The sequence below is a fragment of the Marmota monax genome, unplaced genomic scaffold, assembly GCF_021218885.2.
Source record: "Marmota monax isolate L192 unplaced genomic scaffold, Marmota_monax_Labrador192_F-V1.1 WCK01_AAM20220418_F8-fsc00126, whole genome shotgun sequence".
In the NCBI taxonomy this organism is placed as follows: domain Eukaryota; kingdom Metazoa; phylum Chordata; class Mammalia; order Rodentia; family Sciuridae; genus Marmota; species Marmota monax.
Genome location: NW_026695245.1, coordinates 4,280,205 through 4,294,370, shown reverse-complemented (window position 1 = coordinate 4,294,370; position 14,166 = coordinate 4,280,205). Strand labels below are relative to the sequence as shown.

Genomic DNA, 14,166 nt, shown 5'->3' with positions numbered 1-14,166 from the left:
TAAAAGCATTCAGCAGTGTTTTAATATAAACACCTCTTTTTTTTCCTGTTTTTTTTTTTTTTTCACATTAGTTAGTGCAGCTTTTATTGAATAAAAGCAAATAGAAGTAATAAGTATGACTAATGGAAACAGGTTTGGGACACAAAAAACATACACATGCAAGTCAGTGGATGTGGCCTATACAATAGCCCTTCACCTTAGCTTTGTGGGAGGCAGCATCGTGGGTCAGTGCTTTGCAGAGGGAAGTGGGACCCCCGGCGAGTGGCGCAGTGAAGGGAACTGTACTATCCTCAGTGGGAATGCCGGCGAGTGGCGCAGTGAAGGGAATTGTACTGTACTCAGTTAGGCTCTGTGCTCCTCCTCACCAGTCCTTGCAGCCAACATCTCTCTTTACTGTACCCTGATTGCCACTTACTCATCTGGTCATTTCCTCCAGGCAGCCCACCTTTCCTCCAGGCTGGGTTAGCTGCTCTTCTGTGTGCTCACTAGCGCCCTCTACATCCCCATCTCAGAATTTACACTCCTGTGTAAACCTATCTCCGACCCCACACCAAGCTGTGCTGGGATAGAGCTCTTGGCTGCATCGTTGATCTAGGAGTTGAATCTCAACTCCTAGTGCAATATCTGGCATAGAGGGAGTGCTCACAGAATATCTGTGGTAGGCAGGAGGAGGGGCAGACGATCACATAACTTGTTTCTCTGAAATCTTCTGCCACTCCCTAGATTGCAGGATAAAGTACACTTCCTTAGCAGGCAGTGAAGGCCTGTGCTGTAGTCATAATAATAGCAGTAATGGAGGTGATTGTGGTGGTGGTAATAATGATAGTCATGATAAGAAGACTGATACCACCGATATCAGTGACCCCATCTCTCCACTTGATGTGTGCTAGCTGTCTGCCTGCCTCTCGAGTCCCCTGCAGCTTGTCTAAGTCTCCCTTCTCCCTGCATTTCCTGTTCTCACCTGCTGGAATCCTCCTCCAGGGCCTGACCCAGATACCAAGTCCTGAACCAGGTGAGCCCCACTGCCTCCTCAGGCTCCTTGTTCTAGCACCCTCTTCTCCAGGGGCTCCTTCCCTCCTCCCAGCTCCCTGCACCAGGATATCGTCTCCATACCACTCCAGGAAGGGAACAGATCGCTTTGTGAAGAATGTTCTTGGATGCCCCACAAACTCTGCTTTGCCCTTGTACCCAGAATGAGCCACCTCCAACAGCGAGCGGAGCGTTTCCCAAGGAGGAAGCGCATCCCCCAATGGCTAATGAGTATTTGAATGGGGCGCACAGGAACATTTTCTTGTTGTTGCTGCTGTTTTCGCTCAACTCTCATTATGTCATTGCCAACCCTTCAGAAGAGGGAGAAAGGGGTCAAGTCCCCCTTCTTCCACATTTTAATAAAGCATTGTGAGGAGAGGACGCAGCAGTTGTGGGAAAGGGGGTCAGAGTGGAGCTGGGCAGCGGATGGCTTTCCAGATTTCACTCCGCTCATTTGTTTCCTGATGTTTGTCTCTATCATTTCATCTTCCCGGGGCTCGGCAAATGTAGTATAGACGTCCAGAGGATCTACCCAGCAGGTGACGTGTGGCACAGAGCCCTGCCAGGAAGAGAGTGACGGTGCCAGCTAGATTTTCTTTTCCAGGACTGCCCTGTAAAGCACCACAAAGTGGGTGGTTAAAGCAACAAAAAGGGGTTCTCTCAACTCTGGAGGCTGGGCGTGCAGGACCGTGTTCCTCCTGAAGGCTGTGGGGGAGAATCGTCCCTGGCATCTTCTCGGGTTGCTGGCAGTCCCTGGTTTCCATGGCTTGTGCCTCACAGTCTTCGTCCCTCTGTGTCTGTCTAGTTATCTCCAGATCCCTCTCTCCTTATAAGATCACTGTTCATTGGATTTAATCTAATATGACCTCATCCTAATTGTATTGCATCTGCAAAGACCCTATTTCCAAACAAGGCACATCCATGGATACTGGGCCTCAGTAAGGAATGAATCTGGGAAATGTGTTTTTGCAGGTGTGTCCAGTACCAGACGTGACCCCCCCACACTGGGCTATGGACACCCCTGGGCTACGATCAGGCCTCACTGTCCGTACCTCCATTGTGGGAGACATGATTTCCTTCACCCCTTAAAGCTGGTTTCTCATTTTTAATGTCCTTACAAGAATATTTCCGCTGTCAGGGAATATTCCACCTGGATGAATTTGAACTTTGTGGTGGCCAGCAGACTCCCCAGGAGTCTGGAAATGGAACAAGAAGCCAGCTTGTGGCAAATGATGGAACTCTTGAGGATCCTGGGTGGTGTCAGACGCTCCCTGGTTAAGTATCCTCCAGCTCTGGGCTGAGGGGCTGAAAGCAGATTCAAGAGGGATGGCTATGTGTGGAGCGTCTCCTGGCAGCTCTTAAGCTCCAGTATCTCCCGAGCAAAGTGAGGCTAGGGAGGCTTTGTGGGCTGAAGCCACGAGATCCCTCCTACCGGCCACACTTCCCAGGAGCATGGAAATCAAGTTATGTGGAGAAGTTTGATGACTTCCAGCTGCAGGGCATACTCAGTGCTTCCTGGAAGTTTTGGAGAACATGGCGTTTCCAGAGGCATCTTGGCCCACATGGGCGGGCAGCAGCTCTGTGGAGCTTTTTCCTTTGCTATGTTTTCCCGCCTCTGACAGATGTTTGTGTGGAAATGTGACCTTTCATTCTTTAAAGACCCATCTCCCTGGAGTTAATTCCTCTTTTGAAGTCATCATTTTTGGAGCAAGGCTTTCTGGCCTTCTTGACTTCAAGTGAAGTCTTGTATGTCACAGATGGTGAAGATTATGTGACTTTTTGTGTACCATTGGGCATAAAAGAAGTTAGCTACAGTAGTTGGAGGCAAAAACAAGGAAGCAGTCAATTTCTGAAGCCCATTGGGTGTGGATTTGGTTGTCCTATGACATTCTTTTGTGTTTTTTGGGGGGGTAAGTACCAGAGATTGAACTTGGGGCCACTCAACCACTGAGCCACATCCCCAGCCTTATTTTGTATTCTATTTTGTATTAGAGACAGGATCTCACTGAATTGCTTAGCACCTCGGTTTTGCTGAGGCTGGCCTTGAACTCACGATTCTCCTGCCTCCCAAGCTACTGGATTACAGGCATGTGCCACTGCACCCAGCTTGCCCTTGGACATTCATGACTACCAGCATCTGATTTAATTCTTTCATCAATAACAGGCACTTGAGGAGATTTAACAAATCACCAAGACTTTCTTCTTGGGCATCTGCATTTTGATGGATGTCCCCCATGTGAGAAAAGTTGCAAATTCCCATGAACTCCTAGGTTCTAAACACAGCGGAGGGTCGTGTAGGACCTGTTGTTAGGATCATGCTGCCCTAAGTAGTTAGCGTGAGAAGCTGAGCAGGCTGGTTCACCTGCTCTGCATGTATTCTGCTGTTTCTCCCGGATGCCAGAACTCCTTCAGAAAACATGGAAGATGTGTCTGGGAGCCCTGTTGGCAGTGCTGTTGTAGGGCTGCTGTCTGGGTCCCTGCCATGGATTCTGTCTCCAATCCCTGGGGAGAGCAGGAGTCTATGAGATGATCAGATCCTGGGAGGAAAGGGAAAGGCCCAAGGATGCAGTGTTCTTCCTTCATCCTTCCATTTCAGTTGCTGAAGAAGGGCCAACCGGTGAAGAGCCAACCCTCCTGGAATTATTGGGAGGCCGTCCATGTTCACAGTTGCCAAACTTGGCCTGTGCCTTAGAGTAACACTTTTTTCTGAATGAGAGCCACGTCGCCAGCATCTCCTAGACGAATGGCGAGGACCACCCAGAGCGAGCACTCATTTTCCTAGGACAACACAGCCACGGATGGATAGGCACCCTGCGTTGCAGTACTGGGAAGAAGGCTTGGGATGTGCTTGCATCAGTATTCTCTCATTTTCTTGTTCTCTTAAAAATGTCCAAACAAGCTCTTGGGTGGGAAGGAAAAAGACAGCACTGGGTGATGAAGACAGCGTGGTCATACGGAGCCAGTTAGTTCAGACACTCTCCGCAGGATGTCGAGTGACAGAGCCAGCGGCTCCAGGCTTTCCCTTGGATGGATGGTGGGAATGGCAGTGGGAGGGTGGAGAGCCTCTGTCCATCGTCCAGAAGGGGCTCAGACTGAGCAGAGGGGAGAATGCAGCCCGTGTGGCTCCAGCTCTGATAGTAGTACTGTCCTGGTCTATCACTCTTGGGGTGACATGCAGGCCAGGCTCCAAAGCCACTGTGGAACATAAGTGAAGACAGACTTATGGATGTCCAAGGGTGCCCAGCTAAGCACCAGAGCAGGCCTTTCTAGCACATTACAGAAGAGCACTCATGGTGGTGAAGAGTTCAAGTTCAAATCCCTGGTCTGCCTTACCTGCTGGAGCTTCACTGAACTTTGGCACATCTCTTGCTGGCTCATGTCCCGTCAGTTCAAGCGTTCAGAATCTGGCGTGTAATTGATGTGTAACGAGTGTTAACCCTTGTCATGCCTGCTTAAATAAATTTGCAGGGTCACTGTCACGTAGGAAGCTCTGTGGCCAGGCTTCATGTCAGAGCCCAAGGAACCTGGCAGGTATTGAGCAGGAGTTTTATTTGGCTCTTGGCCCCACAGGCCTTGGAGGACCACTCAGGACATGATGCTTCTGTCCTCACTGCAGTTGGCAGAGTTGGGGTCTCAAGTATCTGAGGAGAAACTTCTTTCAGTCACGTACTGCCGTGTTACATCGTTGCAGATGGGTCAGGCCTGTGGTCCTTCAGCTGTCCACAGCACAGTCCCTCACACTTAGCAGCCTGGGTACTTAGCATGGAGGTGTGGAGAGGTACCAATCTAAGTACTGTGCTGCTGAAACAACTTCACCCCAAAAAGCTGATCTGCAGGGAAGACCATTCCTGTCTATTGAGTGTGTATACTCTTTGCCAGGTGCTACTTCAAGAATTCTCCCAGTGTGGACACATTTACTCTTAAAGCATTCCAATGAAATACTTCCTAATTTTACCCCATTTTTTAGAGGAGGAAACCGAGGCTCAGAAGAGTTAGTAAACTGCCTGAGGTATACAACGGTGACAGCTGATATTAGCTGGGAGCATTGCTTCCATCCTGTGATTAACAGACAGCTACAGCCCCACGCGCCCCTTGGTGCATCCTCTGGTGCTGCTCTGCAGTCAGACTGCATTTCAGTGACATCAAATGGACATTTATGGGGGAGATGCCGTGTGCTTAAAAACCCTTGGACTTGCTCTCTAGGAAGCAGCAAATGGTGAGCAGTACTGGTCACACCAGGGCACTCCGGGAAACGTGAAAAGGAGTGGAGACAGCAGTGAGAAGAGAAGGAATGATCAGCAGGGGGACATTCTCTGAAGGGGTAACTTCTCAGCTGGGTTTTGAAGAATCAATAGGAGTTTACCAAGTGTCCCAAAATGTAGCATTACATAAAGAAGGAATAGCATGTGATGGGCACAGGTATAAAACAGCAAGTTTTTGTTGTTGTTGTTGTTCTTTAGGTTGGGGTACTGCAAACACTTTAGTATAAATGCGTGATAAAGCTCAGACAAGAAAGCAAAGCCAGGAGCAGAGGCCTGATTTGCCATGCCAGGGAACCAGACTTTCTCCCAGGGCTGTAGGCAATCTAATTGCCTAACTTTAAAACAAGGTTAGAATTCCCAAACTTTGATCCTTGCCTAAGTACTATTTTCTCTGGTCTCACTATGATTATTGAAGGAAAATATTAGAAAAGTAAGTAAGCTCTGTCTGTGATGTATGTTGACCTGACACTAAAGAGAATGCTGTTTTTAAATCTCTTTCACTCATTTATCCATTTTTCTCATCAGCGATTCCCTTTGGCAAAAGTTATTCTCAGATGCCAGGATAAGTACTTTTGAGGGTCTTTGTTTTTGTTTTGAATGTTTTTCTAAGTGGCTTTGGATTGCATAAGAGCATCGTGCAGAACTGTTTCCAGTAGTTTCTTTATGGCAGGAATGGAAGCTAAGACTGATTATGTAATTGTTCCCTCGATCTATTCTCAGAACCTAACACATTGCCAGCATATTAAAAAAAAACCTAATGATCATAATGGCATCGGAGTGTCTTTCCTGCTCAGGGTTTCTGGCGCTATTGCTCTTGCATTGTTTACTGCAGAAGACAAATGAGTGGTTTAAATGTGGCATGACTGTTCACCAGCACTGCCCACCCCAAACTTGGCACTGTCTGCTCCCGTCTTGCATGTGCAGCCCATAGCCAGCACCTCTTTAAGGGAGAAAGGACTCACGGATCGCTGGTGTTGCACGTGTTAATATTTGGGTGATAGAGGCAGCATACTTCTGTGCTGAGGCTGCATTTTGCAAGGAGAGCAGAATACCATCTGTTGGAGGAGGGGGCGGGAGTATGCAAATACTGCTGTGAATCCTGTGAATGCTTAATTGCTATAGAGTTGTTTTGTTTTTTTTTTTTAAATTTCAGTCTTTGCATTTAGTTTGTTTTTTTTGTTTGTTTGTTTGTTTTTTTGTTTCACTTTTTAGAATAGTCCTTATCAGTGGCAGAAGATCCTTCTGTAGTATATTTTCCGTGCTGCCGTATCGCGACAGTACCCAAGCCGGGTATGTATATGCATGCATGCTTTGTAGTTCTCTGGGTGAAAAGTTCAGATGCCGGTGTGCGTAATGTGGCTTCCCTTTCCATGTTCGTGAACTTGCCTTGCTTTGATGCTGCAAATTCAGTATTTGTGAATCTGAAAGGAAAAAAAAAAGATGTTATGCTTTCTTTCCAGCCAGCAGGCTTCCTTCTTGGAGTGTGTGTGTGTGTGTGTGTGTGTGTGGTATTGCCTGTTTTTTCTAAGTTGCATTTTGTCACCTTTCCCAATACTACAAAGCAAGAGCAATATATGGGGCCCACCATATCCCACACAGGGTCACACCAACTTTTGGAAAAAGGTACATCAGGAAAGGAATTGGATCAAACTGTGTGACTCTCTGTGCAAGACACACAAGGTGTGTCTTGGGCTTGGGTTTAGAAACTGACCAACAAGCTGGAGCTGCCACCAAAGGGAAGATATCATAAGTGGCACCCAAAACAAACATATAATTAGCTACAGGTTAGAGAAACGTCCCCTTCTTTAAATCAAAAAGGCCCTCCATTGACTCTGGGGAAAAAAGTAAGTAACTGTGGATCTGTCCTTGCAGAGTGTCCCCTCCTAATCTCTACCCCTGCTGCCAATGTTCATTCCCTCCATTGTCCTAGATCTCAGACCCCATTCCCATGTCACCAGGGTCATCAGGGTGCTGCTGGGATTTAGGGCAGGGCAATTCACTGCAGAGACTGTCAGAAGCATCATAGGATATTGGCTCTGGCCTTCAGTCATTAAAAGCGAGAACTGCTCTCTGGTCATTTTAACAGCCAAACACATTGCAGACCCCTAAAGAGGGCAGTGTGGCCTCTGGTGCTGATTCACCATTTATTCATCTTGCACCGTCTCTGTAAGCTCTGCCCAGAATTCCCATTGACCACGACCTTCCCTGGCTCTTCTAGACTTGTCAGATTACAGTCTGTTTCAGAAGCTCCATGGGGCAGAAAAACGGCAATCATTATTCACAGAAGCCTGGCACAGTCATTGGTTTGGTGCGTGCCTTCAGACACCAATGATCCCACTATGTGTCCACGCATGCATTTTTGAGCTGGTCCTTCTTATTACCTGCATCCTTACAACCACCTTGCAAAAGAAGTGTTCTGGGGAAATCATCAGCAGATCTTGCAGCTCAGAGTTGTACGGGCCATCTGGGGTGGTGGCCAGTGGGCTGGCATAGAGGATGTCACAGAAAAGCTTTCTTTACCTGATTAACCTGCCATGGCCCCCGTAGGCTCATTTCCTGGGGAATTCAGCTTGTAGCAGCTCTCACACCTGGGATGTGACCCTAAAGGGCCAGCTCTTTCATCCAGTTGAACAGATGTCCCCAGGACCCTGAATATCCTAAGTGTGAACAGCCTGTACACACACCTCCAGAGGAATGTGCATCATCAGGTGACAGCCATTTGCCAGCACATCCTCTTCCAGCTGGGGCTTGGGTGGGCATTACAGAGTCAGCCTCATTTCTCTGGGGGTTCCTGCAGGACCTCTCCAGTTGACTCAGTTTTTCCTTAACTCTGTCTCATTCACCGATTGCCTTACCTTGTGATCAGATACTGAGGATCCAGGGGGTGAAGGATGGGCCTGCTTCCTGTCCACCCTGAACTTGAGACACAGAATTAGGCACAAGTAATTATAACTTTTAATAGATGCTAAAGATAGCCCAGCAGGTAACTACTGTGTCTTCCTGGCAGAGGACTCGTTCCATTTCTTTATGACAATTTGGTTTCTCTGTGCTTTTACCTTTGAAGTGTTCACATTGGGTTCATCCTCAAAGGGTGAATTAATTTCCATAATCCGAGTTCCTTTAATGTGTATCCTCATTTTATAGATAATGATCTTCAAGAGTTGTAGTCTCAAATACCAACTTTGGGCCAGAATGGGAATTTGAACCTCTGTCTGTCTGTCCGGCCAAAGGTTTTTCCATGTCCTGGAAGCCAGGTCTATATCTGGAAGCCAGACCAGACAAGTTCCTATTTGTAGAAACTTTTCCAAACACAAAAAAATCCCAGACGTTACATTATCAACCTTCCAGAGGGTAACAGGTTCATAGGTGCTTGTGGACACAGTTTCCCACATGGCACTTGACTTGCAGAGAGGTAGGTGGGTCCAGCTGATCAAGGACCCCTAGTTCTGATAGTAGAAGAGGGAATCAGTGTGGAGAGCTTTGAAGACTTAAAAGTTTTTTCTTGGGCAAATTAAATTACCTTCTTTGAGCCTGTTTGCCCCTCCATAGAATGGTCAGGCAAGTTACTTCCATGCATGGCTAATTTGAAGATTAATTGAAGATAAATTTGAAAGTTGGTTGGAAAGCCAATAAGAATTATGTTTTAACCAAGATTACCCAGGAAGAGGTTATCCAAGCCCTCAAGGCATCCTTGTGGATCCGTGTGGCTCTCCATTTTTTTAAAAAAAAACCTCAGGAAATGCTTAGCTGGCAGCCATTTGGTGCTAGAAAACAGTATCTGTCCATTCCTAGGTCTCTTCCCACTTCCAGAAGGCCTCACCTGTTGTAGAAAAGCCCACCTGACAAAACTGTCAGGGAATTTGGCCATTCTGCCTTTTGGCCCTGGATGGAGAAGCAAACTGAATGTGGAGGAGCATGGAACGTCACTGTTTGCATCTTGGAAAAGAGCACATTCAAATCCGCCACTCCTTAAGGAAAATAAGGTGCATAAACATGAATCCTATAACAGAACACGTTGGATTCTTTGCCATCCCTAATGCCGTTACCTGCTCAGCAGCAAGTTCTACCTGAGCACCTGAGAATCCACGAGTACAATTCATAATCCTGCATTTTTTTTAGCAGCAGGATTAAGAACTTTCTGCTCTTTCAACTTTTTAATGAGCAGGCGTCCTGTTTATAAATAACCTGTTTTCCATAATTAAGTTTGCTTTTTACTGATTATTGAGAAACAGCTATGCTCAAATATTAATAAAAATATCCTGATAAGTATATACTAGTCAAAACACCAGTCAATTTACTAATAATATACAGATTTCAAGCTGCTTTAGTTCATGGATGTGTTAACTAGTCAACTAAATTCCTTTTAAACTGAAACCCTCTCTGTGATTAGATATACGTCTAAGGGTCAGTGGTGGCAGGGCCTTCAGGTCATGTAGTTTGTCCTTTGTGCTTTGTGGCTGAGGCACAGGCAGCAGCTCTGCAACTTAGCTCTGGCTTCTGGCACCCATGTTTCCGTTGTACTCAGGCACGGAGACCAGGCCATGTGTGCCTGATGGTTCCAGACAAACACGCGTCCCCAACGAAGGGGATAATACACAGTTCTAGCTTTGTCAGAAGAAAGTTATAAAATCAGGAAACTCCAAAAATTCCTCCACTGGGGACCTGAACCACCTCCACCTGGGAAGCATCTCCCAGGAAGCCTCATCTCTGTGCACCTGGCTTCTGGCTTCTCATGCTACAGAGCAGTTCCCAGCTCCACCTCCTGCTCCCTGGCTTCCCTGCCTCGCCTCCCACAGTGGTCCTAAAGCTTTGTTCTTGGTTTTAGCTGGAAATGAACTGATTTTGGCTCCTGGCATCAGTTGGTCAATGCGGACAGATCTTAGGAGAGGTTTTACTGTCTGTTCATTCATTTGTGCGTTAGGCCACTCGTTCTTACCCCAGTAAGTGTGAGGTCCTGATGGATTACAGTGAGTGGAGGGGACAGTAATATAGGGATGAGTTTCCAGTTCATGAAAATTAGGGTCCCCAAGAAGGAGCTGGAGAACACTTTAACTGTCCCCAAATCATTACCTAAAAGTCCTTTGCTATGTAACGCCCCTTTCCCTCCACCCACCTCCACAAGTAAATTGCCATTCTTACACACTGCCTGTGTGGACCTTCATGTGCTATCACTGCATGCCAGAATTTTTTTATGCACTCAAGTCTGTTGAGCACCTACTATATGTTAGGCACCACCCCAGGGGGTAGGGATACAATGACAGGAAAATGACAATTGCCTCTCGGAGCCTAAACCGAAATCAGGTATAAACAAACTCACCATCAAACAAAATAGTGAATAATTGTGTGAGTTCTAAGCAGCGTGTGGTTGGAACACAGAAGGAAGAGTTTCGTGAACTCAGGCAGAGGGATTGCAAAGGACACCCCCAGAGAAAGTGGCTCTTTAGTTAGAGAAAATTCAGTATGGCTGTCTTCAAGTTGGAATCTCATTTCTGGCCAACACTGCATCCTTGGGCTCTGTGTAATGAGAGGAGGGAAGAGAGCTGGGGACCAGGTCCTGGGATGTCCCTAGTGCTCACTGGGCCTTCCATCTCAGCTCCTCATCCTTAAGGTGGGGACATTTGGCTCTCCTCTCCAGAGATCCTGCCAGCTCAGATGGCTGTCTTCATGTTTGCTGGCACAGCCCAGGTGGAAGCGGTAAGTCTCATACAACAAGGAACTCATGAATGAGACGTGCTCTTCACACTTCCCACCTGTCGACGATCAGCAGTTTCTACGAGCTCATGCCCGAGTAGTTATTCTTCATCCAGCTTTTAAAAATTGGCGGTTTTTAAAAACGTGCAGATCTAGTGACTTCTATGCAGTTTTATTTGGTATATTATTTTCTGGAGTGGACCACAGGAGAGGGCCCGGAACAACCTGGGCTCCAGAACAGTGTGAGATGTTTGTGGTCATTTTGCATGCCACCTGGTTCCACCAAGCTGATGTTAGGATGGTTCCCAAGGTGATCTCTAGGGTTTCAACTGGAAGTAGATGGCTCCGGTTATTTAAACAATGAATTCAAACTTGTGCTTCCTTGCCTCAATTTGTAGAGAAATCTGTTTGAGAGAAGAGTGTATTTCCTTAGGAATAACTGAAGAATGCAGTCATACATTTGTGTGAACCTGCTAAATAAAGTTAATAAAGCTAAAACCTGCTCTGGGGGGCGTAGCTCAGTGATAGAGCATTTGCCTAGCATGGGTGAGTCCCTGGGTTCAATCCCTAGCACTGCAAAATAAATAAATAAATAAATAAATAAATAAATAAATAAATAAATAAATAAATAAATAAATAAAAAGAAAAACCTCTAAATGTTATTTTCAAGTTGCTAGGCACTGTTCTCTGTGCCTTGTAGAGATCCCTGATTTCTTCTTCCCATGAATTTCATATAAGGTAGGTGCTCATAGTACCATCTTGAGAAGGCTGGAGTACAGAAGGTGTTAGCAACTTCCCCCACTAGTAGGAGGTTTGCTAAATATCCTGACCTGTTGTGTTCACTGTGGTGGGGCCAGCTCAGCCCACAGAGGCAGTCCCCAGGCTTAACACACACTGAAGCAGCAAGTCTGTTTCCCTTTATGACCACCCCTTGGGGGCTGGGCTTTGTGGCTCAGGACCAGTGACACCCAGGCAATGTCAGCTACTATGCATCTGGGTGATGGTAAAGCTCCAAGGTCAGGACCAGCTTGGCTCTTGTACTTTGTGCCACATGAGGGCCACCTCCTGGATCCTGTTGGCTGAGCTGTTAGGTGGTGGCTTTCAAAGGTCTTAGAGGTTGCTTGTGTACCCTGTGGTATTGAATCCTCCAAGGGCATACCCCAGGTTTCTCTTGGTAGAATCTTGAGTGAAGAATGATCTGTGAATCCCCATGTGGGTATTTGTCATCTGAAGACCAGGAAATGTGAACAGGGGGAGGCATCTATGTGGCACTGATGCTGTGGCTGTCTGCAGAGGCACATTCCTGTTGTGACATTGAAATGCTGCCTGTTTGTCTTGGGAGCATCTTCCCTACTGCACCCAGGTCACCCTCCGAACACCACCACAATGTGATTTATGGTTTCCTAAGGGCCTTTCCCCAAAGACTTGATCCAGTGCATGAAAAAAAATATATGCTTTTGAGAAAGAGGGCCAGTTAGTGGGAGGGTAACTGTGTACAATGCCAGAAATGCCTCTGCACAAAGGATGGTTGGCAGGACAGTTCAAATACAGAGCTTTCTGCTTGCCTATGACACTTCAGGAAATCATCTGTAGGTTAAATGAGATCAGGGTGGTGACTTTCAATGGCTTTAGAGGTTGCTGATTTACCCCTGGCATTGGATCCTCCCAGGGCACACCCCATGTGTCTCTGGGTGAATCCTGAATGAGAACTGTCCTTTATTCTCATATTTAGGAGTTCAAAGTCGTGCCTGCAACATGAACCTCCTACAGTGGCCCTGAGCGATACGGGTGTGGAGTACAGAGTAGTTAGTATACGCTGTCCCTAGTTGCAGACAACAGAATCCTCTGATGGCCAGTTTGGAGCAATAGCGCACAAACTCTGGTGGAGAGAAACAAGGATGGCCACGTGGGGATAGCACAGTGGGAGCCAGTGTGGCCAGGGCCAGTGACACCCACGCCCTGGGACTTCTCCCACAGAAACACTATTGCCACTGCCACTGGTCCCCATGCCAGGGCTTGTTAGAAGTCCTCCCCGACGTGTGATTCACTTCCTCTGCCAGGTTTCACCTGAGCACTTCCACTTGGCAGTTTTTGAAAAATGTGCAGATGTAGTGACTTCTTACAGTTTTTATTTGGTATATTATTTTCTGGAGGGGACCACAGGAGAGGAGGCCACCTTGGACATGTAGTGCAGTCTCCCTGGGTGGGCTGAGCCAGTCTGTGGTCTCTGCCACAGTGGGTCACTGGAGAATCCACCTGTGCCCAAACTGAACCTGGGGTGGCCCCTGAAGACTCCAACCCAAGGAAAATTCTAACCTGTGGAACCCTCAGGGCAGCCAGGGTCCCTAAGAAATCCCACCCAGTGCTCATGTCTCCTTCAAAGCAAGACAATTTCCTGTCAGATTCCATAGATGTCCAAATAAGCGCCCAAACCCCAGGGGTCTAAGTTCTGCCAGGCCCAGCAATAAGCAGCACCATCCCAGCCCTGGGCTTGATGGCAGGGAGCGCCAGCCGTCCTGCTCTGCCCACTCAGGCCTCCCCTTTGGTACTGAAGCCAGCTCCTCATCCCAACTCACATCTGTGATTTCTTTCCTGTTCAGTTTAAGAAAACAGGTCTGAAGTCAGATGAGAGCTGGAAGTTCCGGCCTTGTGTCTTTGGAAGGCTTAGCTCCTGATCAACCTCTCTCGTCGTCCTGGGCTTCTTAGCAGAGAGACAGGGCCCTTCTTAGTATGGCTTAGGTTCTCCTCCCTAGCACCATCTCGCCCCAGCAGGGTGTTCCCAGTTCCTTAATTGGTAAGGTTCTCCTCACTTGTGGGGCTCTTAGGATTGGTGCAAAGTTTGGAAGATTGTTCTGTTCTCAGGGAGCTGCCCCAGCCTTCCAACCCCCACCCCCAAGACCATGCCAAGGATTTGTTCATGTTTGTGGCATCTCTGCCTCAGCCCATGGTAGCACTTACAACAACTTAAAGTGTTAACAAGTTTTGTGAACTTCTTTTTAACTTGAGGGTATGGGCTGTGTCTTAGTCTGAGGCAGCCCCAGCACCGTGCATGGTGCGTAGAAGACACTTGGGTTCCATCTGTTGAATGAAGGAATGAAATGTTCTGAGGGCTGTCTCCAGGCTTCTGAGAATTGCTAATATTGTGGAAGATTTACATATAAATTTATGTATGTGTGTACACGTA

At 47.2% G+C, this 14,166-nt stretch overlaps 1 protein-coding gene across 2 annotated transcripts in view; it reads left to right on the top strand.

Annotated features, from left to right (window-relative positions):
• Positions 1–14,166, top strand: part of Cables1 (Cdk5 and Abl enzyme substrate 1) — a 114,389-nt gene that overhangs the window by 60,250 nt on the left and 39,973 nt on the right. Inside the window, exon 4 of one of the 2 annotated variants that reach the window (XM_046433761.2) lies at positions 6,504–6,581. The exons of the other annotated variant lie outside the window; for it this stretch is intronic. Within the exon in view, the coding sequence (XP_046289717.1) occupies positions 6,504–6,581 (78 nt within the window). The remainder of the gene's footprint in view (positions 1–6,503; positions 6,582–14,166) is intronic. 2 annotated transcript variants of the gene reach the window in all.